Raw genomic sequence first — 22,413 nt, 5'->3', positions numbered from 1 at the left:
CCAAATGCCGACCTCCTGCTAATCAAATCATGCCATCCCAAGTCGTCGTGATCCAAATAGTTTCTTCCTTTGCCCCCCTCCCATCCGATCCCGCCGGCATATGCGGGTGATCCCGTTTTTTCTCCCAAAAATGGTGAACCGTCTATGATTTCTCCGAGAAAAAAAGAAAGCGAAAAAATAACATGGGCAAAGAAACAAGCATGAGCCTCCTAAATCAAGTTGTTGTAAAGCCCCCCCACCCCAAGCTTTTGAATCGTATGTGCTCCGCAGTTCTGTGACCTCTCCACTGAGAAAGAGAGAAGACCTGCTCCAACGCCAACCCGTCATACAATGCATGCTTTTCTTTGCGAATGCTCGAGTAGAGAAAAGAAGATGAAAGCTACTCCGTGAGAACCGGAGAAGCAATAGATGTGTTGACAAAACATGACCAACAACTAGATCGCCGATGTAGTCCTCGATAGCTCCATACATCAGTCCATATGTGACCAATGCACCGTGGGTCCCGAACGTTCTTGTCGTTCTACCGACGTGGCGCTTGGCTACCGCTCCTTAGCTTGCTGACGTTCTCCTCCGTCAATGAGTCCCCAGTCTGTAGTTCTTGGTACGAGTTCCTTCGATAGCTCGATGGTCCACCCGCAGCGTCGATGAGCTTGGTCTCTTGAAGCCTGTTTGACCATTCAGTCTCTCCCTCCGGCCGCCGCAACTGAGGCGCGAGTTCCGGAGTCGTGGTATCGAAAGGGGATGGCTCGTTCTGTCCGTTCGTCGTCAACGGCCGGGGCGTAATGGGGCTGTTGTTGAAGTCTTCGGATGTGCGTCCAACAGGAGGCATGTCGTTCTCGTCGATGCCGACATGCGGAATATCTGCGTTGTCACAGTGTTCGCTCATCTCTGAACAGTCCGATGCGGAAGGATCCGGCGCTGTGGATGCCTGACGCCGAGCATGGCACCATCGAAGCAGCATCTTCTCTAGTATGACGCTCCGAACAGGCTTGGCCAAGTAGTCATCCATACCAGCCCTAGTGCACTTCTCTCGGTCGCCCTGGATCGCCGATGCTGTCATGGCCACGATAGGGACATCTTGGACGATAGGTTTGTAGGGAAGGTGGTGCCTCAGCAAGTGTGTACACTTGTATCCATCAATGATGGGCATCTGCACATCCATCAAGATGATATCCGGCTTGGGTTTGGTGCCTTGATGAACACCAGAGAGATATTCCAGGGCTTCCTTTCCATTCCAGGCAGCCGTCACCTGGAAGCCAAGTCGACCGATTGTTTTGGTGGCAATCTTCTGGTTGATGGGACTATCACAGTCAGCTCTAGACTCCTCCAATCGACCCATCCATGACTTACTTGTCTTCAACCACCAAGATGTGGATCTTGGCTCTTTCTGATGGGGGCAGCTCCTGGTCAGGGCTTGATGATGATGAGATACCGAACCGGGCCCGGCGAGATCCTGAGGAGCCTCCTTGCATTCCATCAGACGCCGGAGGGGTGCCGACAATTTGATCATACTCCGAGCTATTGCAAGACATGCTCAACTCAGATTGAAGGCGGTCAGGAATAGCGCCTGCGTTAGCAAGACCAGCTTCTGCCGGGCCACTTGGCTTGTTGAAGGGGATCCAGAACGTCGCTCGGGTTCCAACACCGACGTTGGACTCTAGCGAGATCCGTCCGTGCATCAAATCCAACAAGTTCTTGCAAATGGTCAAACCCAGTCCAGTGCCTCCGAATCGTCTTGCGGTTGATGCGTCGCCTTGGCTGAACGGCTGGAACAACTTCTTCCGAACCTCGTCTTGAATACCAATGCCCGTATCTTCAACCGTGAACCTGACCTCGATGGATTCGGCCGTCTCCTTCTCCGCAACCACCGAGAACCTAACGTATCCTTGATTCGTGAATTTGATGCTATTGGTCAAGAGATTCGTGAGGATCTGTCGTACGCGTCCAGGGTCTCCAATAACAACCAGGTCGTTTTCGATGCCGTCCCCGATATCTGATTGGAAATCGAGATTCTTGCGTTCCACGGCGAACTGCAACATTCTTCCCACCTCCTTGACAATGTGAGACAACGAGAATTGTACCTCTTCAATGTCGAGACGCCCAGACTCCACCTTTGAAAAGTCCAAGATGTCATTGATGACGGTGAGGAGAGATGTTGCTGAGCTTTGGATGTTTTCAACGTATTCTTGCTGTTCCTCGTCCAGGTGCATTCCAGCGAGTAGCTCGGCCATTCCCAATACACCTGTGATAGGCGTCCGGATTTCGTGAGACATGTTGGCCAGGAACTGACTCTTGAGTCTGTTGGCTTCCTTGGCGGCTGCTTCGTTAGCGATGGCCTTTCGCTTCTCCTTGGACTGCTTCTCCAATGCTTGTTCGCGGCTCTTGAGCTCTGTGACATCCATGATGACGCCTATGACGCCCTCGATATACGTATCGTTCTTTGCACCACTTTCTTGGGTCTTTTTGCCCAACATAGGGAGGAAACGAGTCCTATACCAGCGATCGTCTATTTAAGATTAGAAGAGGGCTACTGACATTCAAACTTGATCAAGTCTTACCGATCCCGTGTTCCTTGACATCTTCGGCAACTTGCCCGTCAAGAATCAGCTCGATGGGCTCCAGGAACTCTGGACGTTCGCCGTCGGCGAGTTGTGCGGTCAGACGGTTGAACACCTTGTACATGTTCTCTCCGACGAACCATCTCGTTCCATCATGGTTCTCTTCGTGGGTATTGTTCCAAATCAACGCGCCTTCAAGCATCGTCACTCGGCGCTTCGGGTCGACAGTGAAGATAGTAACATGGGAGTGGGCAATAACGCTGAGCAGCTGCTGCCGTGTGCGCTTGGCATTCATCTTGGTCTGAATGCTCTCGTGAACGTCGGTACAGGTCCCTAATTCCAAGTTTAGCCAGGGTGGAACAATACCAGCATGCAACTTACCAAACCACCTCTCAACCTTGCCAGTCTCCTTGTTGCGTTGAGGTAATGCCCGTCCGAGGAACCAGCGCCAGTGCCCATCTCTGCTTTGGCATCGATATTCCGTCATGTAGGGGTCACCCGTATTCAAAGAATGTTTCCACCTTCTTTGAGCCTCGACCAGGTCATCCGGGTGGAAAGCATTCACCCATGACTTGCCGAGGCTATTCTCTGGAGTCAGTCCCGAGTAATTGTAGAACCGAGTGTTCCAAAAGTCCACCAGGCCGTCCGAGGTTGCCGTCCAGACCAGTTGAGGCATTGTGTCGCAGATGAGCTTAAATCGTTCCTCATCCCGCTCCTTGATCTGTGTGATCTCTTCTGTCATAACGGTAACATCGCGTCCCGTGACAACGCCGGCAAGGAAGTCGCCTGTTGAATCGTCCCGGATCGCCTCCCCAAGCACGTCGAAAACCAGCTTCTTTCCAGCCTCATCATACATTCCTACGCGAGTACCGCTAAAGGGAGTCTCGGTCTTGAGCAAAGTCGAGATGGGATATTCTGTAACATCTAATCGGCGAGAAAAGTCCTCGGTGTAAATGTGCCAGTGCTGAAGGAGATCGAAGCCATTGACTGAGGTGTCAAGCGGTGCATCCTTCTCAAACAATTTGCGAGCCGCAGAGTTGGGGAACGTGACACTACCGTCCTTCCACATTGCAAGGATGGGCATCTGGGTGTTGTTTAATAAGGCGTCTTTCATCAGCAGCATCTTCTGTAGGAGTGATGGTGTGCTAGAATGGGACGCAACGGATGGAGGTCCCATCGGGGGAAAGGGGCTCGAGGACATGGTGACAATGCCAGGACTGTGAAACGAGGGCGAATTCGAGTCTCTGCTGGATGCGACTGAGGATGGGTTGGAGTGGGAGATGGACTTGCGCTCGGCAGCCTCGAGGATACTCGGTCTCGCGATCGACTTCTTTGTGTTGGAGAGCGTCGACTTTGGCGATTGGGTGTTGGTAAAGGTCAGCGTGAAGAAAGCTTGCCGATCCTCGAGCTCCCAGATAGTTATGATCATCTTGGCAAAGACCTGGTAGTCTGATTCCTTGGCTTTATACCTATTGTCGAACGAAGTTCTGCTGATACCTTTCCTGGTGATGACGACCTCAACAACGGCATCCTGGGTCTGGCGAGCAGGAGGGCAGGGACGGCTCTCGGGGGTGGGCATGGTACTGGTGGTTGGTGTAGCGTCGCCACCTGACTGGGAGTGTTGTCTCGAATCTCTCGCCGGTGCTCGTATGCCCATCTCGTCGACCAAGGTGTCAAGGAAGGCCTCCCATGTCGCCCACACAGGCTGTCCGTCTTGTAACATATCGACTCCGACCTGAGAGAGGGACTGGCCCCGCAGATGTTCGATAGTAGTGGATACATCCTCCTCGTCCGAATCTTCTGTAACTATTCCTAGCATTCGACCCATCGCCTCATTAGCCAAAACAACAGTCTTGAGATTGTTAAGAACCATTGTCGGCACCGGCAGGTACTGCATAGCTGAGAAGGCGAGCTGACCGGGTGAGATGGCGGGCATGTTTAGGCGAAATGGACTCTGGGATGGTGACCTCGAGCCGTCTCCAAGGGGATCTCGAAGGAAGCGTCCTCCACCAAGCAGGCGTGGGCTACCATCTTGACGGTTGGATTCGTTGACCAGGTCCGCGGCAGCTCTCGGTCGCGCAGGGTTGACAGCGGTTGGAACAGGCGCCTGGATGTGACTAGGATGTGACTCGGAGCGGCTCAATGGGAAACCAGTGTCGTTAACAGCTGCGGTGGGCCTAATAGCTCGGGTTTGGCTGCTGGAGCGAAGTTGTTCGGGAGGGCTCATGTCGGTTCTGCCCGTTCACGAGGCATCGAGAACGAGCCGTGTCAAGCGACTTGAGAGTCGAACAGGAGCAATAGTTAAAGGTAACAAAATAGAATATCCAAGAGAAAAGTCAAGAGTGGAAAGATGGCGCCGCAATGGCCGTAGGGAGCAATGTCTAGCCCTCTCGCGACGCGGACGGCCTCGACCTCGAGACCGAGACAGGGTCTGGACGACGGCAAGTGGGCGGCGAGGCTTTCTCTACCACGAATCGACAAGTGACCGTCGACGGGGAATTGGCATGGCGCAAAGGTGGGATATGCTGAGAGTGAGACAGGCCGTGGCGAGGGGCCTAGCTAGGTCTTCTAGATGCGGCGTTGACGAGAACAGGATTAACTTTTGGAAGGTATCACCCAACCAGCTCAGGTGAGGTCAGGCAACAGTGGGATGCCCTCTATCGCCCAGTCAACCTGGAGTCCAGCAGCTCCGGTCGAGACGACGGAGGAGGTTCCGTGATGGCCGAGGAACGTAGAGCTTGCAGACTCTGGCAGGCGAGCAGCCGCGATGTAGGTCGAGGCGATCTAGGACGGTTGGAGACAAGACAGCTAGAGGTGTAAAAGGATGATGGGACTGAAGCCCAGGACCGAGAGGAGAAGACAAGGAAGGTCTGAACGGTGGATGGGTTAACCCGGAGTGCCCTTTCAGACCCGACACGGCACGAATGGGTAAAGAGCAATGCTTAATGCAACTTGCTGGAAAGGATAGAATAGGCAATAGATTGTCCGTTCAGACGAAGGGGTGGAAGAAGGGCCCTGAGATGGATGGGGACCCTGAATTGACACCTTCTGCGGGCTGGGGGCACAAGCTGAGACGACACGGCCACCATCCATGCAGTTAGTTGAAAGAGCACCGGCGGGCGGGGGCTTACGAGGGTCCAACGCCTGAACGGGGTGGCCTTACGGGCGCACCTCTTTGCTCTTTGGGGGGCGTGAGGGTAGGTGAGATGCTGCGAGGTGGGGCACTGTCGGACCCTCGACTGGCCGCCGCGGCGTGCCAGGCTTGGCCAGGGTCGGGATCGCCTCCACGCGTGGGGCCACGCCTTGTGTCCAAATGCCGATCGAGGACGACAATGGCATGGCCTGGCAAGCCCTGATTTCTGCGGTGAGCAGGCCGGTTCACGCGAGAGAGAACTCGCCGTGTCTCTGATGGCACAGACGCTGTGCCCTCCATCGCACGGCCGCAGAGGGTCAGATGGCGAACCGAGTTGGATATCAGCCCAAGCACTCTGCTCGGTGAAGCCCAGAATCGGGACTACTTTAGCCTTGGTGGTCCAAAGGGTGACGGGAAGCTTGTTAGCACAGATGACCTACCAGCTAGCACCAAGAGCTCGCCCGCTGCAGATAAGCTGCTGTTAGAGGTACTGTAGGTTCTCGGCCTGGAGAAAGAGTCCACAATACGACGTCCTTACGTAGCAATGAGAACAATGCGCTCAACACACCTTACCCAAGAACCTAGAGCCCGGTTGCTCAACCTTGGTCGTTCCATTCTTCCCAAGGTCAAGGGCGAGATGGAGCTTCTATCACAGCTGTCCAGTCCAGTGTGTGCCCAAGGTCGCCAAGTCAGGTACCGGGACAGGGCGGTTAGCACTATCTGAGCCTACTGCCACTCTACCAGTCCACAAATAAGCAGGGTGTCACGCAGTGGAAAGGTTTGCGCGGATCCGTCCCATGTGGTTGGATATCCTCGATCCTGGCAACACCAACAACACCACAAAGTTGATGCCGGCCTGACGGTTCCCAGAAGTCACCAGCCTAGACTGCAACCCTGCACGTCGGCTAGAAAGGGCAGGTTAATCCCCGTCCCTCTGATCTGATCGGCGGTAGCTGTCACTCGACTCTTCGGCGATTTCCTCGCGGCTGCTGCCGGCCATCCAGCTAATTAGAGCTTGAAGTTGAGCCAACTCGATCTCACAATGGGAGCCCAGGCTTAATTGCTAGCAGGAGCTCCAACATGAGCTACTACTGCGGAGCCAGCATGAGCTTTGGTGTTGGGCGTTCACTAAAACACTCCATGGAGCCCGCCCACACCCCGACAGCGCCAGTGGCGAAAGAGGGCCCCCATCCAGCCAAGCTTTGGCGTTTCTCCCTCTCTCCATCTCCACCTCCACCTCCCTTCCGCTCCTCCAACACTCCATCCATCTCGACCGACCATCGGCCGCATTTCAAATTCAAACATGATCCTGGTCATCATCATGGATTTTCCAAATCCGCCGTTGGAAGGGAGCATGTGAAGCACACCCACTTGCCAGCAGCGCTTACTTGGCACAGACACTGTCTACATGGCTAAACCGCCTGACACCGGACGAATTCTGCGTCTATCCACCACCGGCTAGACGTCGACACTAACAAGTACAGTAGCTTGAAGGTACGGATACCCAACCGTGAATGCTGCTTGCTGTCTTTGCAGCGGCAATTGGGCATCTCTTCAACACCAAGCCAGAGCCAATGGCTCCTACACCTCCTATTGCTGATGCCCTCTCCGCTTCGCTACCTGGGTTGCAGTCACAGTCACACCCGCATGCCGGCCCTGTCCATCTGTCGCGGCACCCCACTCCAGAAAATGCACGACACAGGAGATCGCGGGAACCGACGAATGAGACGGCCCTCTTTCAGGCACCGCGCGAAGGATCCAACGACGACTGAGCGAGAGAAAGGGGACGGGGACAAAAAGCAAAACAACAAGAGACTTCTCGCACCAAGGCATGTAGAGCTGATCAAATCCACTCGCACCCCGATTCGGCTTTAGCCAGCAGTTCTTAACCTCGACCGGGACTGGCAGCTTTAAGGGTCGAGGGTTTCCGTGCGTTTCCAGTGGCAAGATCGTCGGCCGACAAGTCCCTGGCCTTGTTTGCATGCAGCCGTCGGCTCATGAGCGTGCTCATGAATCGGGATCCTCGTCACTGAATCCCCCTAGTTGCAGAAGCAAGAGATGGCTTCCCAAACGCCAAGCACGCGGCCAAACGTCTGTTTTACCAAAATACGCTCCGAACGTGCTCACCCTAGCCCGTGGCTTGCGCCAACATGTCTCTGTCCATTTGTGGCCCTCTGAAAAGGGCGACAGACGAGGGTTGTCGAGGTCGATTGTGGTCTGGCCTTGGGTCTAGAACCCATCAGCTAGACCAATGCCATCCACGTTCTCCTGACAGAAGCGAGAGGGCTACACGCCCCGTTCGACCTTAGCCGCCCATACCCTGATACATGCCTATGCTGGATACAATCATGTTGCTTATCTGAGACTGTGCGAACAGGGCAAAGTCCTCTGTGGATGCGGTGGGTAATCATCTGGAACCACCATGAGCGAAAAGGTTGTATTCACGGGTCCATGGGGCTCTCACGGAGCGGTTGTTTCTGGACAGCCGCTTCAAGCGTGGGCGTCCCGTTCTTCTCGTTTATTAACCCAAGTTCATCTCCCCCAAACCACCGGTTCTCCTGCCTCGTCTGCTAAGGTCCAATCGCCATAAAGCTCCGATGGCGTCCGAGCCCGCGCCGCAGATCATCTCCAGTTTCGATCGGCGCTTTCCCTAAACCTGCAAAGCTCCCAACGTCATCTTCCCTGGGAATCTCAGGGCCACGATCTGATGTTCGACCCCTGCGCCCTGGCTTTGCCCCGAAATGCCTGGCTGTCGTGAGCCCATACCGGCAGAAGCCAGCAGAGCCTTGCAGGCGAGGCCAAGCAGCCGCGGTGGGCTCGATGCTCACTCAATCTGCCGCGATGAAGTCATCGCTGACAGACAGCCAGAGTCAGGAGCAGGGTTCAAGGGGTATCAATTCTTCAATTCAGGTTTTCATCTTCTACTACCGCCGACGATGTAATGGTCAGCCTATCCTGAACTATCCTTCATCTTTCCACAGGTTGAACAGGTCCACCATTGTCTCTCCATCTCCGTCCCGCAAAAGCTACACTGCCATGTCTGAGGGACGGAGGAAGCTTTCGCCGCCGGTCTTGTTGTCCGTGAGGCGGTAGTGTTCTGCTGCCGATCTCGCGGCGGGCTCTGAGTCAAGTCGACAACAACCGGTCTTCTTCCAGGCTTTGGTGATCTGGATCGGCGATTGTCTATGGTCTGCATTGCCTTTGCGGGCCGCTCCATCCCGCAAGCATCACAACAAAGGAAGGTGGCGGGATTGTGTAGTGTGCAAGTGTCGCATGTCCATCCTCGAGGTTCTCTCGCTGCAGCGTTGGAACCATGTCCCTCTCTCTCGGCCGTATTGCCCAAAGATCGTCTGGACCCTGAACTACTGGGTCCCCCTTGGTCCCTCATCACTGCACCACCACCATTGCCAGTTGGATTGTTCGCAGTTGGGGGTATATAACTGCTTCCATACTTGGCCTGTTCATCCTCCTGCACCAACTCCCAGAGAGCCTGCGCGATAGCTGCGTCATTAGCCTCATCCTCTTCGGCCTGTGTTCGGAAGCCGTTCCTTGTAGCGGCATCAGCAATGTTCCGGATCTGAGACTCGTCGAGGTTGTCCGTTGCGCAACCCCGGAGCGTCCTGTTTCGTCGCTCAGCTGCATCTGCAATGACGCTGCGAATATTCTCGCCCGGCCGGGGACCAGCTCCTCCCAAACGTTTTCCAGAGCCAGTACCACCAGGTCGAGCTCGACGCTTCTCAGCGGCTTCTCGCGCCAGCCGACGAGCTTCGCGTTGGGGCATTCTGGAACCTCCCAGCCGGTGTCCCTCTGAGAGGAACCCTTCGCCAGTATATCCCTTGAGAACCAGGCCCTGGTGTTCGTCACGGAGCTGGTCCCAGAGAGCGTGGAATTTTGAATCGTGGGCATCGTGCACGATGTGTGATAGCTCATGAAGCATAGTATCGACGACGCTCTCGATGGACATGAACTGGTTCCGGTCGCCAGCATGCCGCAAGCGCAGGCATATCTTCATACCTCGGTTTACATTGAGACCTATATCCATGTTCAATACGGGTTGCAGTTCTACGGGCGCCATGCACACGAACCTAAGAGGTTTCCCTGCTCGGGATAGAATTCGGCCAGTTCCCGGACCTTCCAGTTGCGCGCTCTCATGATGGGTTTGACCAAAGAGGCCACCTTTTTCAAAGTATGCAGGGCATCGCTTGATCTCGGGAAGTTGTTCAAGTGAACGTACGAAAGTACCAACGCATCGTGTTCGGCCATCGTTATTGAGATTGTAGCTACCAGTCTCGGCAGCGAGCTCTGAGGTGAGAAGAGCAAATATCACGACGGACAGATGGGTCAACGGGTGTATGCTAAAAGCGACGGTGATGTCGATTAACTAGCGAGTGTGGCCATCAGTTGACGATGATTATCGACTCATTTCTGCGCCAGTGATGATGATCTGGCCACGTCAAGTGACAGGTGCCTTGAGACGTTTGCCCCTCAAGGCAGTTGAGCATACGTTCAGTGTTGGAGAGAGGTCGTGGAGGCTGACGGAATCAGCCTAGAAATTTCCCGGTTTCTCTAGGCGATGACTAATCACCATTGCATACGACGAACTTCCATGAGCTCATTCACCTCAATTCTACTCAAGTCGAAGCGGATATCGCCAGGTAACGTGGCCGGGAGCCTATTTCGTATTATCATCCGTTCAGATCTTTTCTGTCATGTGCCGAAGTGAGCCCTTTTTCCTACAATTCTGGTGAGTTCCATGTTGGGATCATCTCATTCTGGCTTCCTAGCCATAGCCCTCAGTCTAACATAGGAAATCATCTCTCCTCCTCCGGGGTTCCGGCAAACTTCCCGCAGTACCTCTATGCACTCCTGTACCGCTGCTTCTCTCTCCACTTCCCCTGGAACAGCATCTAGCAGTTTGCTTGCCATCAGACGTATCCAGCCCTCCACACCACCCTTATCAGCGGGTGTAGGCCGCCACTCACGCTCGGCCCGCTCAACCACAAAGCCTGCCTCCTCCAAGAACTTTGTCGCCCAGGCTTCGTCTGGGAAGAACCAAGGGTCGGCGGCCAGTGCAGCTTTCATTCCGACTCGGCGAGCCACGGCGCCAAGGGCCGCTGTCCGCATCTCAGAGACGTTTCCAAGACCACCCATCTCGAATACAAAGGTACCACCTGGTGCGAGAGCGGCATACACGCCCTTGAAGAACTGGGCCCTGGTGTCCTCTGGCCGCAGGATCCAATGCATGGCTGCGTTGGAGAAGGCTTTGGTGAAGGTCCCTTGTTGAAGCTCTGGTTTAGAGACGAGCTGGGTGGCATCGATAGCTATAGCAAGTCAATACACTGAATCAGGAACAACAAAGTTGTGTTCTGAACAACGCTGGGCGCACCTACTCTCAAAGGTAGAGTTCTTGGCATCCTTGCAGAGCTCTCGAGCAGCTTCGATCATGCTAGGCGAGCTATCAACGCCGTGCATCGAACCACTACCTTGAGCCAGGATCTTGGCGAATTCGACATTCAATATGCCATCTAGATAGTCAGCTTGGGTTGGCCATAAGGGAGATAAATATTCACCGCCACATCCAATGTCGAGAAGCACATCGTCTTTTTGAAGATCCAGCCATCCAATCACTTTAGTCGCAAGCTTGGGCACAAAAGATGCTGAGTTCTGGTAGGCCTATCGCGCGTGTAAGTGATGAAACTATCACCAGAGAAAGTGGGGAATGCACACCTTGGAAGACCACATATCCTTTTCTTGAGCCATGATTGAAGTGTAGCAGGCGATTGATCGAGCAATTGTGTTTGGAACTTGGTGTTCAGATAAAAGGTTCTTCCTGGTTCTTTTATACCTGAGAGAGCGTCGCTTGCTGACGGCTGATGAGGAGAAGCTCTTGGAGCTCGCGCCGAGATCGGAGTCGTGAAACTACCCTGCACGACTACATTTCCACCCCCAGATCTTGACCGTCCAACATCATGACCTAAAGCATGGCTTTGATTCGCTAAAATATAGATCCGGCATAATCGGCACGTCAATCTTGTCTACGTCAAGTCATGATAGGGAGTAGCTACATATGCCCGCCGGTTGTCGGTGAAATTGGCTAACTGCCACTCCAGATCTATCTCCGAGATAGCATACCCCAACCTATCAACTAGATGGAAAGCACCCAATACCCCCGTAGTTAATCGAGCTCTAATAGGGGGAATCTGTCTTCACCCAAAGCATCCTCCACTCTCTTCATAATTGCCAATACCTTCTCCTCTTCTAGTCGGCGGCCAACAACCTGGACACCCACGGGCAAGCCATGCATGGCGTCTGCATCGTAAAGCTTGTACGCTCCCTGTGCAATACCATTTAGGCTCTTTAGCTTGAACCCGGCGGGTAGTTGATCCTTGGACTTGTCAACATGTGTTACTGGCAAGACACCAGCAGAGTAGTCAAGCTACAGCGGGTTAGCCTATAGAAATGAAAGTGCAGTTGGGGCAATATACCAAGTTGAACATGAAAGTGTAGCCACAGCTACTGCAGGCGTCATGCATTCCCTTGTGAGGGACAGCCGGAGTCGCGTTCGGAGGGGTAATCAAACAGTCGACGCCAGACTTGTCCCACCAGTCGAACCACTTCCTCTTGTACAGCTCGCGCTTGGCGTTGAGTCCCCAGATCTCGCTTCCAGACTGGGGATGCCAGTTGCGCAAGAGTCCAGCCCAAACAGGATCTTGTCGGACATACTTGACCCAAAGGTAGTGCAGGTACTTGAGAGGTCGAGGTAGGTTGAAGTAGTAGGTCATCTGAGCTGCGCCGCGGTCATTCCATTCACCCCATCGGAAGAATGACTTGACTGTCTCGAGACCGTCGCTGCAGAGGAGAATAGATGCAAGGCATAGAGCTTCGTACGGGGAAGGAGGGTCGATCTCAACGATCTCATGGCCTGCTTTCCGGAGAGCGGCTTCAGTGGTTTCCAGAGCTCTCTTGCAGGCAGGGCTTGGATCCACGACGCCGTCTGTTCGAAGGATGCCAACTCGGAGACTCTTTTTCTCCGCGAAATCTCGCTCAATGTCTGAACTCCAGGGAAGAGGGTGGCAAGAGTAGTCGTAAGTCCAAGGCTTCATTTGAATGATTGATCGAGTGAAGTACGTCAAGTCGTTCAGCGTTCGTGCCATGGGGCTGTAGACTGCTGGCACACCATCCTGACCGGGCATGCTGGTGACCATGCCTGTCTTCATCCACCTTCCAGTCGAGCACTTGAGGGCATAAATTCCCGAGAAGTGGGCTGGGCAGCGAACACTTCCAGCGACATCGCTTCCAATGCCGATGCGGCCGCCGAGAGCAAGAAGAGCACCCTCACCTCCAGTAGAGCCGCCTGCGGTGTACTTTCTGTTGTAAGGGTTCGAAGTCTCTCCCCACACATCGTTGGATGATTCGAAACTCAGCAGTGTAATGGGCACGTTGGTCTTGACATATGGCACAGCACCAGCGTTCTTGAGCATCCTCACAGTGTTCCCATCAACCTTGACAGGCTTCCCCACATACGTGCTCATTCCGACTGTGCTGTCATAGCCGGCAACCTCGATTGTATCCTTCAAGCTCACAGGGATGCCAGCCAGAGGTCCCTTGAAGTTGATGGAACCATCGGTAAGCCACTTCTCAGCAGAAGAAAGCAAGACCTCTGTTACACAGTTGGTCTTTTCGTGTGCTTTGAGGGCAACTTTGCCATAGGTGTGTAGATAATCCGAGGCCTTGCTAGGGTCCTTCTGTACGTCTTTGACTAGTTCCTCGATGGGCTTGTTGACGATTTCCCGGTCCAAGACACTGAAGGGAGCATGGTAGGATGTAAGGCCTTGAATACGGCTTGCACGTTGTTCTTGTTTGAACTGACTAACACGCCGTTAGTTGAATGAATGTTGGAATAGATGAGGTATGATATCGAGGTATATGCATCCTCTGAAAGAGACTGACCAATCTCGCCGATGTTGTAGATAGTCCAAGAGAAACATGGTTGTGTATGTGGCGCAGGGTACATAGACAAGCAAGACTGAGACTGGGCAAGTAAAAGGGAGGAAGAAGCTCAAGAAAATCTGAGAGTTGAGAAGGAATAAGTTGAAGGAAAGATAATATCTATGAAAGCTGTATAAGAGGGTTGGACGAGAGGTAGATGGTCACGGGATATCAAGATAAAGGCAAGTGTCGCCGAGCTCCGATCCGGCCTGGGTAACCGGGGGTGGAACCGCTGATAGCCGCTGAGCCATTGGCTCCCCCGCAGTCCATCTCCGCTCCTGCCGTCCGTTTAGAGGGGCCGTGCTCCACTTTCCGGCAGTGATCCCCAGGCCGAGATAGGGAGCCGTCCGATGATAAAGATCCGAAGACGGCCAGACTTGGGGTCTCGTATTTCTACAGAGAAATAGAAACATGTTAAACTCCCTTTTGAATGTTCTTTCTAAGAGTTATCACCCAACAATATCCTTACTATTTCGCGTATCTAGGCGAAAAAAGGAATGACATGAGAATTCCAAATCTTGGCCTCTTGTGGGGACGAGACCAATCCACTTTCACGCCCTTTATCTTGTAGTTGATCACTTGTGGCTGGACATCCATAGTTTACAAGTACTTGTTGAATGATAACGATCCTAGCAGGAGGAACTCGCTCGCTGGCAGTGAGTTAGAGTACCTCGTGCTTTGCGAAGTAGGCAGGTCGTTGTTCACACGGAGATGCGCCGTTGCAGACAGACCCGGCGCCTATTTCTCTCATCTCTGACTTGAACAACCTGAAGGTCCCCGTTACGTAACACAGGCATTACAGGGCATGTCAAGGAAATGGCAACATGAAGATGCAGTTAAATTAAACGACTTTATCACGTGGTATATCGAGCGCCGTTGGAGTAGACCTGCAAGGCGCTGGTAGTGTGGTGTCCAACACCCGCCCACCCTGGAGCCCTAGACGCATGTCATGGGTCCATCCACCAAAAGGAGTCTATTACCACACTGTTTTCACAGCCTTCACATGTGAGATAGCGATATTGCCAAGTTGATCCTGCGAGCTCTGACTAAGCTAAGTTGCTGCATGAATTTGGAGATTTAACAATATTTTGGTTTCCACCAAGTTCATGCGACAGATAGATGAGTTCTCAGTCCACATTGACTTATTACAACTCTAATCTTGATAACGTTGAGTTCTATAAAGTAGAAATTAAAGATATACAATACAGCGTAAAGAGCTCAACTGAATAGTCTAATGTCTTGTGGACTGGTTGTTGTTATTGGTGCTAACGATGTCCTAGAGCAGTGAATCACTGTCAACGAATCCAACAACCAATGACTTGTCTACTATAGAACTACCTCCAACCCCTGATTCTTTGCGAGAAATTCACCATAGCACGGCATCTTGACAGGACATTGCTCATCCTTGCAGCCGGTCGAGTCATGCGGGATCTTACCGGCTAGCCGGCCACCGGAGCAGTATGCCCCGATCTCCGACGCGGAGATCGGGTGGCCCGTGCACAACACCTCTGCGAACTCGGCAATCAGAAGCTTTTCCAGCTCTCCACCCACCGTCCGCATGAAGCAGCCCAATCCAATACCGACCGTCATATGAACTGAGTTGAAACATCTTTCCTCTGACATCCAACCGCCATCATGTCGGCCGGCGACCAGCACTTCTTGGACGTGGTAAGTTGCGCCGGCTTCTCTGCTTGACGTCTTGTAGTTGACCATGCCCCCCCGCAGCTGTCAAATGCTATCCCACCCCAAGTCCGCCAGTACACCGACAGTATTACCGGCATAATCGAAAAAAATGTCGACCGCGCCGCCGAAGTTGTCAGGGAAAATCTCTCAACGTCGCAATGGATACCCGAGTCCGTGAGGCCTACGCCTCCCTTGAAGCCCGTTGTCGAGGTCGTTTCCCTGTCTCGCTCCGAGAGGCTGGTAGACTGGGCGGTGAAGCATAAAATTTTGACGGGCGTCTTCGTGGTCGCGTGCGGAGCCGCCGTCTACAAGGGCTACCAGGCGACTCGATCTTGCAGAAAGACGAGGAGAGCAAAGAGGGCTAGGAATGGCGGCCGTACAGAGGTTATCGTCGTCGCCGGCTCGCCGAGTCTGCCCTTGACAAGATCTCTTGCTCTGGACATGGAGAGGCGGGGATTCATGGTCTACATTGTCTGCAACGCTGCCGAGGATGAGGGCATGGTCCTTGCCATGAAGAGACCCGATATCCGACCCTTGAGTATCGACACTACCGACGTGAGTCTTCTGATTTTTGATATCCAAGCAAAATGCTGACATCGACCCCAGCCACCCAATGCCGGCGCTGCCATCGAACATTTTGCTCTCTTCCTCCAGTCCCCTCAAGCTCCTGGACCCGGAATGAAGCCCAATCAGCTCACTCTGAAGTCTGTCATTCTCATCCCAAGCCTTCACTACCAGACTTCTCCCATCGCCACTATTCCCCCGTCCAGCTTTGCCGACCTGTTCAATACCCACCTCCTCCAGCCGATCCTCACAATCCAGGCCTTCCTGCCCCTCCTCACCTCGCGCCTGAACCCCATCGGGGAGAAATGGGTCCCTCCCAAGGTCCTTGTCTTTACGCCTTCCATCATCTCATCCATTAACCCGCCTTTCCATGCCCCCGAGGCAACTGTCTGCTCGGCCCTTTCTGCTTTTACCGAGGTTCTCACTGCCGAACTTCGACCTCTCGATATCCCCGTTACCCACATGCAACTCGGCACCTTTGACTTTTCCAGCTTTGTGCCCGCTCGAGGCCACGGTCAGCAAGGTCTTATCAAGTCTGGAAACCCTGAGTCACCTCTCGTCTGGCCTGAGGGTGCCCGTCATGTTTATGCCAAAAACTTCGTGGCACAGACCAGCTCTGCCATCTCGGGAGGTCGTATCCGCGGCCTGAGGGGTAGCTCTCTGCGAAGCCTCCATAACTCGGTCTTTGATGTGATCGATGGCTCCATCATTGCCGACTCCGTGCGTGTCGGCCTTGGCGCCAGCGTCTACGGATTTGTTGGGCGATGGGCCCCTAGAAGTCTCGTCTCGTGGATGATGGGAATCCGCCGGGTGGATGAGCTGTCCACCTGGAAGACGAGCTCGTACGAGGGCTCTGAGGCTGATGAGGAGAGCGGGAACGGAGACGCCGAGGGAGGAGAGACGTCGACCGAGTTCGTCGCCGTTCCACCCGAGTCCAACGTTTGGGGTGGCGCTCATGAGGCCGAGGGAGCTCTCTGGACTCCTCAGACGTCCGAGACCTCTTGAACGAGGAACCCTTGATGATTCTACACAGGTCACCTAATGGATCTAATGTGTACCGCAAATAACGATGGGACATGAAAGAAGGATCCGTTCTGCTACAATAGACGCCGTCACGACTCCAATGATTACGTTATGTTAAACAACCCGACTCGCACAAAGATTGGTGAAAATACATATTGATTTACTCTCTTCTCATCTCACCATCACTTGAATTTGCAACATGTTCCTCAGGGACCCAAGGCCCAGGAACTAATTGGGTATCATTGCCATTAAAATACCAAGTAGACGAAGCCTTTTGTACCATATCCTTAATAATCTCCTCTGCGCCATTCGTTTTCTCTTCCATGTGGGTAAGATCCTCAATGACCTCTTCCACGGAAGCGTCCCCTGCCACGCCATTTACCTCCTCTTCCGTGTCGACCGCCGTGTCTGCCTCCATCATCCCTGTCTCTGTCCCGATCCCGATCTCGGTCACGGTCTCTATCTCTTTGCTGCTCGCGTGGCCTGTCCATTTCCTCATCTCGTGGCATCTCCATTCGAACATCCTCGTCCTTCTTCTCCTCCGACTTAAGGGTTGGCTTCTCCAGGTTCTTGGACCACTTGGGATGGGCGCCCTCCTTGCAATCCGGGCCATCGGGGCAGAAACCGGCAAGGTAAAAGGCACAGAGCTTGCGGCGGACGTGTTTCTTTGAGCAGTTGGGTCCCAGCGGGCAGAACCCCATGTCATAGTGAGGACAGGGCGGCAACCGACTCTGAGGATCGATGTGAAGGTAGAGGCACTCGTCGCCGTTTGAGCAATATCCGTTGCGCATAAAGAAGTTGCATTCCGGCATCTTGCGCAGATTATACTCGTGAAGGAACTCGCAGTGCTCGCCCTTCTTGCACAGGCCGCGCAGCCAGTGCTTGCAGACGAGCGAGTTGAGGCCGCCCGTGGGCTGCGCCGTCTTCGCATCAGAGACGTGGCGCTCGGAGCATCGCGTGCCGTTGGGGCAGTGCCCAGACTGGAAGGCCTTGCAGATGGGACGGTCGGGGGGTAGGCCGACCTGGTATGTTCGCCGGAGGAAGGGCGAGAAGCGGAAGTTGTAGGGGGTCGCCGAATGGTTGAGGATGGCGGATGCGGCAGACTCGACTGCGGCGGGCATGTTGGGCAGGAGGCCGAGGCCTTTATCGGCGCAGGAGTAGGCTTTGTATCTCACTATCAATGCGTAAATGCTACTTGAGCGCGAGTGCTGGGTATGGTTTGTGGTGAGGGGAGAAACTTGGTGTTGATGTTGAGGTCGAGGTTGACAATTTCACTACGCGCAGAAAGCTCCAGCAGCTTCAAAGCCCGTGACGATAGGTGTCTGCGGTGTGGAGAACCTTTGTCAGCGATCAAGATCGCCGCTAGTGGGCGCCACCCACCAGCTCCAGCTCCAGGTCGAGTTCCATACTGTAACAATCACCACAACTCGCTGTCACATGAGATGTGACTACCTTATCTATCCAAGCTTCATAAAATCGGTTATTAAATTGGAGTATAAAAGCTCTTCTGTACTAGCACGCTGATGAACAAAACTCAATAGAAACCTATGAGCGACGCAATTGCTCGTCCACCACTGTTGCCCGATGTTGGCAACTGCCCCTGTTCCGTTCCTCGCCCATACCTTCCTGCTACATCTTGTGACCAATATGATCTCAACCCCCACGTTCATCTTTGGAACCTCCATCAATCTCAAGAGAAAGAAAAGTCGTCAATCATTAAATTCATGCCCCCTTGTCCTGCCGCCCAATCCAAAGTACCAATCATCACAATGGACCAAAGGTGAGAGCTCAGATCGAAACACGAGTGCGCTGGACTTTCTGACCCATGTAGAAATGGCAGTTCACGTACCGACGAATTGAACTGTTCAGAAGGCTCTCGCGAGCGCGGTTCACCATCTCGTGTCTCTGCTCTGGTGACATTCCTAGGGCAACCAATGGCTTGGCCGCAAAAGCTTCGAGACATTCCGAGATATTAGCCTGCATCAGCGTTCCCACGGTCCTCGCCTTCTTGTCCCCTGGCCATGACGAGAGAGGAACCCTCTTGGTCACCATCTGGATGCGCCTGAAGCCCGCCCGCTTGAGGGGCTGCTTGATATCGTGCTTACCAAAGCCGATACAGCCATGCTTGCGCATGCCCTCGGTACAGGTGTCAAAGAAGATACGCAATGGATCATCTTGCTTCATGGTGTTGTCGTCGCAAAGCACCGAATGGTCGAACTCTTGAAACTCGATCCACCCTCCGGACCTGAGGTGTCTTTCTTCTCGTCAGCGATGTATCCCCGATATCCCGGTATCACGTTGCTCACTCGTGGGCATTATCGACCACGGCATCGAGGTCGAGTAGGAACCCAGCCACCCCCCTGAGGTGGACCAGGTCAAAGTTGTTTTCATGTGTCCATTCTGGGTCCTCGCAGTCTTCGACAAACATCTGGGCATTCAACGGCATCGATTCGGGCTGGATGGGCGACAGATCAGTCCCGACGACACTCGCACCTGGGTACAGGTCGGCCACTGTAACGGTCAGCCATGGTTTCGTACAGAAACTCTGGAAACGTGTTACCGTCTATTGCCCATGTTCCTGAGATCAACGTTAGTATGAAGCCATCAAGATTCTGGAATACTAACCGGTTCCCGTGCCGATGTCGATGATCTTTCGCGGAGAGCCACCGATATCCGACAAGAAGAGTTTACCACTCTGAAGTGATAGACTCGTTAGCAGTCGAACCGACCCCAGTTCCCTCAAGCTTGTGTGCCATGGTACGCACAAGTAGATGGAGAAACAGAGCATGTTCAGTTTCCTCACGAAGCTGTTCTCCGCTATCGTTGGGGAGGGGATACCGCCCGCTCATGTAGCTGTGATACCGTCGGCCACACTCGTACTCAAAGCCATGAATGCTTGGAGGCAGCGAAGTGGAGCAGCTCGAGCTCAGATCCCAACGCGAACATTCGGACCTCTCCTCGTCATAGACGAGTTCGAACTCGTCCGTATCTTGATCTGTCGGCGTGTATGCGGACTCTATCCCCACGGTCGAGATGAGCGAGAAAGATCGGGTATCGTCGTCTTCCATCGTGTCGAACGGCTCTAGGGCGAAGGATAGAGACTCGGTGGCAAGGGAGATAGACGACCTGAGATTCGGTACGCTTTATTACGGCGGGAATCATGTCCTCCTCGGTTGCGGCAACGCCACCACCTTGCCCATTTCTGTGAAACGACCAACTGCGACAGGTGCACAAGACCAAGAACCCCAATCAACATATGCAAGAGGTCATGAGGATATTACACGGTTGCTTCCACGACGGAGGGCCCACCCCGATGAACCCTTTTGGCTGCCGACACTGGCCTTCGACAAAGGGGTTCGCACTTGGTGTGCCCTACGATATACTACGTACATACCGGCGCCAGTATTTGGTGATGAGTTATGCGGTTGGCGTATGAAGGAACTCTGCGATTCGGCTGTTTGGTTCAGTTTGCGCGAAGGAGGGGCGGAGTTTGTTTGCTTCACATGGCCCAAGCGGCGACACAGTACGGAACAAATGCCAAAGAGCCTTTCTGGAGATCCGAGAGACAGTTGAATACACTTTCAGAGTGCAGAGAGTTTCTATCTGAAAAGTGTCTGAAGTATATTCTTGCAGAGGTTGAGCGGGCGGGTACCTACTAATAACAGGTCTTCTATATCCCTCCTCGAAACGGAAACGAGAACTGACAACGGATCGGTTGGGCAGATCTGAGAGACTCGGCCTAGGCCGGACGGACCAGGGTTGGGCAAACATGCATCTGCACTCGCTTACCTACTGCTGTGCGAGGTCGTCTACTTGAGCCTCGCAGAAGGCCTCGCAGAAGACTTGCAGACTGCCCACCACCTTGCGGGTCGGCTTCGGTCTCACATGCTGCAAGACTCAATGCTCGGTCTGCTATTCTCATTACCTATTCGCCGAACCTTGGTACGTCTCGCATCGACATTGCCCGCCCACCGGGTAATGGACATCGGTTATTTCCCCCATGCCAGCCGACAGGTATGCGCGTCGTCCAGCTCAAGACCAAGATAATGCAGCCAAGTCAGGTTGGCTGGGGTGCAGACGAGCCTGACGAGCTTATTGGTTTCAGTTCCTTGTGGTGTACTCTACACAGGACTGTTGGAGAGCTCCCTCGTGTCTGTGCCAAATGCAGCAGTTAAATTTGCATATGTTGAATGTAACATCATCTCGGACTTGTGCGAAGCTGACATGGAGGTTCCGAATCGCAAATATGGCATCACACAACATTGACTCCCGGTACGACGTCACGAATACAGGAGGGCCAGAGCCCCATGCGCGCCTAATCAATCCGTACATCCGGGGCGCGGCCGAGGCTGTGCGCATTAAACAATGGATCGAAATAAAGCAACAACCCAGCTCTCTGAATGCGGCAACGGGGAAACACTCCGAGGGGCTCCTGATGGCTTCACCTCACCTCGCCGTTTGAAGCTAAAAACAGAAAAACAGAGCATGACAGCGTGTCAGACAGCCCCACAAAGTACGTACCGGGGGCTCTGCACACACTACCGAGACATTTGATTTCAGCAGAATTCCTTCTGCTGGGCTTTGCAAGCTGATTTGGGTGGGATTGGATATTGGCTGTGTGGTTTCTGGAAACGACGCTAACAGTTGTCTCCCAACGCCGCGCCGCCCCAGCAAGGATCCATGGGATTCTGATGTGCCAGACATCGACATCTGCAGGGTTGCTTAAACCCCGGGCTGCCATACCAGCCATGTGGAGGAAACGTCGGCGGCAGGTCACGCCAGTACGGACTTCTGAGCGAGAGTCTGGAGTTGGCAGTTGGCGAGCGACTCTGCCCTGCGTATACCTTGGGAGGCCGCTAGCCCCGGTGGCTGGTCTCAAGTTGACATTCAGATGATGCAGGATGGCGGCACGTCACAGTTTCTGAACTCACAACCGAGTGGGCCTGGGTCTTGGTTGGAGGTTTCGGGGATGGCGGAGGGAGATGGAGATGAGAAGGCCTAGGCTCAAAGGCCTCTCGGGTTATTAGGATGATTCATGGCGAGCAGCAGCGAGGTTTAGAGCCTGGTCCCGGCTCAACTTGGCTGTCAGGGCGAGCAGCTTGCAAGGACTGGGAGCTGAAGAGAAGGTGTTTCACTCCACTGAATGTTGCGCCCAAATGGCCAGCATCCCTGGCGGTTTTTTAATTATGGAGCCAATCTCACCATTTAGTGCGTTCCAAGTGTTCGTCGACCTTCCAGAACTTCGATGGCAGGGCGAATCCGTGGAGCCGCACGGCTGTCGACGCCCTTATCGGAGGCTGTTCTGTTGGACCTGGCTCGGCGATTCTGGCACAACAGGCCCCTCACCCCGGGGAGGGAACCTAGACGCCTGGGATTGTCCTTGATGTCCTCGACCGTCGTGGATTGTCCCGGTCCCCAAGATGGAGGTTGAGACATCGAGGACAGCCAACACTAATGCTGCTG

At 53.8% G+C, this 22,413-nt stretch overlaps 7 protein-coding genes across 7 annotated transcripts; 1 reads left to right on the top strand and 6 right to left on the bottom strand.

Annotated features, from left to right (window-relative positions):
- Positions 1 to 520: 520 nt before the first annotated feature.
- Positions 521 to 4,785, bottom strand: NCS54_00133600 (Hypothetical protein; the record flags this gene model as incomplete). The annotated part of the gene is made up of 4 exons (XM_053146965.1): positions 521 to 1,301; positions 1,351 to 2,506; positions 2,559 to 2,891; positions 2,940 to 4,785. The coding sequence occupies 4 exons, from the start codon at positions 4,783 to 4,785 to the stop codon at positions 521 to 523; spliced, it is 4,116 nt and encodes a 1,371-aa protein (XP_053002940.1).
- A 3,856-nt stretch (positions 4,786 to 8,641) lies between these two features.
- NCS54_00133500 (Hypothetical protein) lies at positions 8,642 to 9,954 on the bottom strand (the record flags this gene model as incomplete). The annotated part of the gene is made up of 2 exons (XM_053146964.1): positions 8,642 to 9,723; positions 9,777 to 9,954. 2 exons carry the CDS (start codon positions 9,952 to 9,954, stop codon positions 8,642 to 8,644), a joined length of 1,260 nt encoding a protein of 419 aa, XP_053002939.1.
- A 504-nt stretch (positions 9,955 to 10,458) lies between these two features.
- NCS54_00133400 (Methyltransf-25 domain-containing protein) lies at positions 10,459 to 11,451 on the bottom strand (the record flags this gene model as incomplete). The annotated part of the gene is made up of 4 exons (XM_053146963.1): positions 10,459 to 11,012; positions 11,082 to 11,216; positions 11,262 to 11,364; positions 11,419 to 11,451. The coding sequence occupies 4 exons, from the start codon at positions 11,449 to 11,451 to the stop codon at positions 10,459 to 10,461; spliced, it is 825 nt and encodes a 274-aa protein (XP_053002938.1).
- Positions 11,452 to 11,866: 415 nt separating this feature from the next.
- Positions 11,867 to 13,679, bottom strand: NCS54_00133300 (Amidase domain-containing protein; the record flags this gene model as incomplete). The annotated part of the gene is made up of 3 exons (XM_053146962.1): positions 11,867 to 12,127; positions 12,177 to 13,560; positions 13,642 to 13,679. 3 exons carry the CDS (start codon positions 13,677 to 13,679, stop codon positions 11,867 to 11,869), a joined length of 1,683 nt encoding a protein of 560 aa, XP_053002937.1.
- A 1,636-nt stretch (positions 13,680 to 15,315) lies between these two features.
- On the top strand, positions 15,316 to 16,932 carry NCS54_00133200 (Hypothetical protein; the record flags this gene model as incomplete). The annotated part of the gene is made up of 3 exons (XM_053146961.1): positions 15,316 to 15,348; positions 15,406 to 15,918; positions 15,970 to 16,932. 3 exons carry the CDS (start codon positions 15,316 to 15,318, stop codon positions 16,930 to 16,932), a joined length of 1,509 nt encoding a protein of 502 aa, XP_053002936.1.
- A 356-nt stretch (positions 16,933 to 17,288) lies between these two features.
- Positions 17,289 to 18,071, bottom strand: NCS54_00133100 (MRNA 3'-end-processing protein YTH1; the record flags this gene model as incomplete). Its single annotated transcript, XM_053146960.1, has 1 exon — positions 17,289 to 18,071. One exon carries the CDS (start codon positions 18,069 to 18,071, stop codon positions 17,289 to 17,291), a length of 783 nt encoding a protein of 260 aa, XP_053002935.1.
- Positions 18,072 to 18,738: 667 nt separating this feature from the next.
- On the bottom strand, positions 18,739 to 20,018 carry NCS54_00133000 (Hypothetical protein; the record flags this gene model as incomplete). Its single annotated transcript, XM_053146959.1, has 5 exons — positions 18,739 to 19,204; positions 19,257 to 19,461; positions 19,511 to 19,528; positions 19,576 to 19,645; positions 19,716 to 20,018. 5 exons carry the CDS (start codon positions 20,016 to 20,018, stop codon positions 18,739 to 18,741), a joined length of 1,062 nt encoding a protein of 353 aa, XP_053002934.1.
- Positions 20,019 to 22,413: the final 2,395 nt, after the last annotated feature.

This window comes from Fusarium falciforme, chromosome 1 (assembly GCF_026873545.1).
Source record: "Fusarium falciforme chromosome 1, complete sequence".
In the NCBI taxonomy this organism is placed as follows: Eukaryota; Fungi; Ascomycota; class Sordariomycetes; order Hypocreales; family Nectriaceae; genus Fusarium; species Fusarium falciforme.
This window is presented reverse-complemented; position numbering and strand designations above follow the sequence as displayed.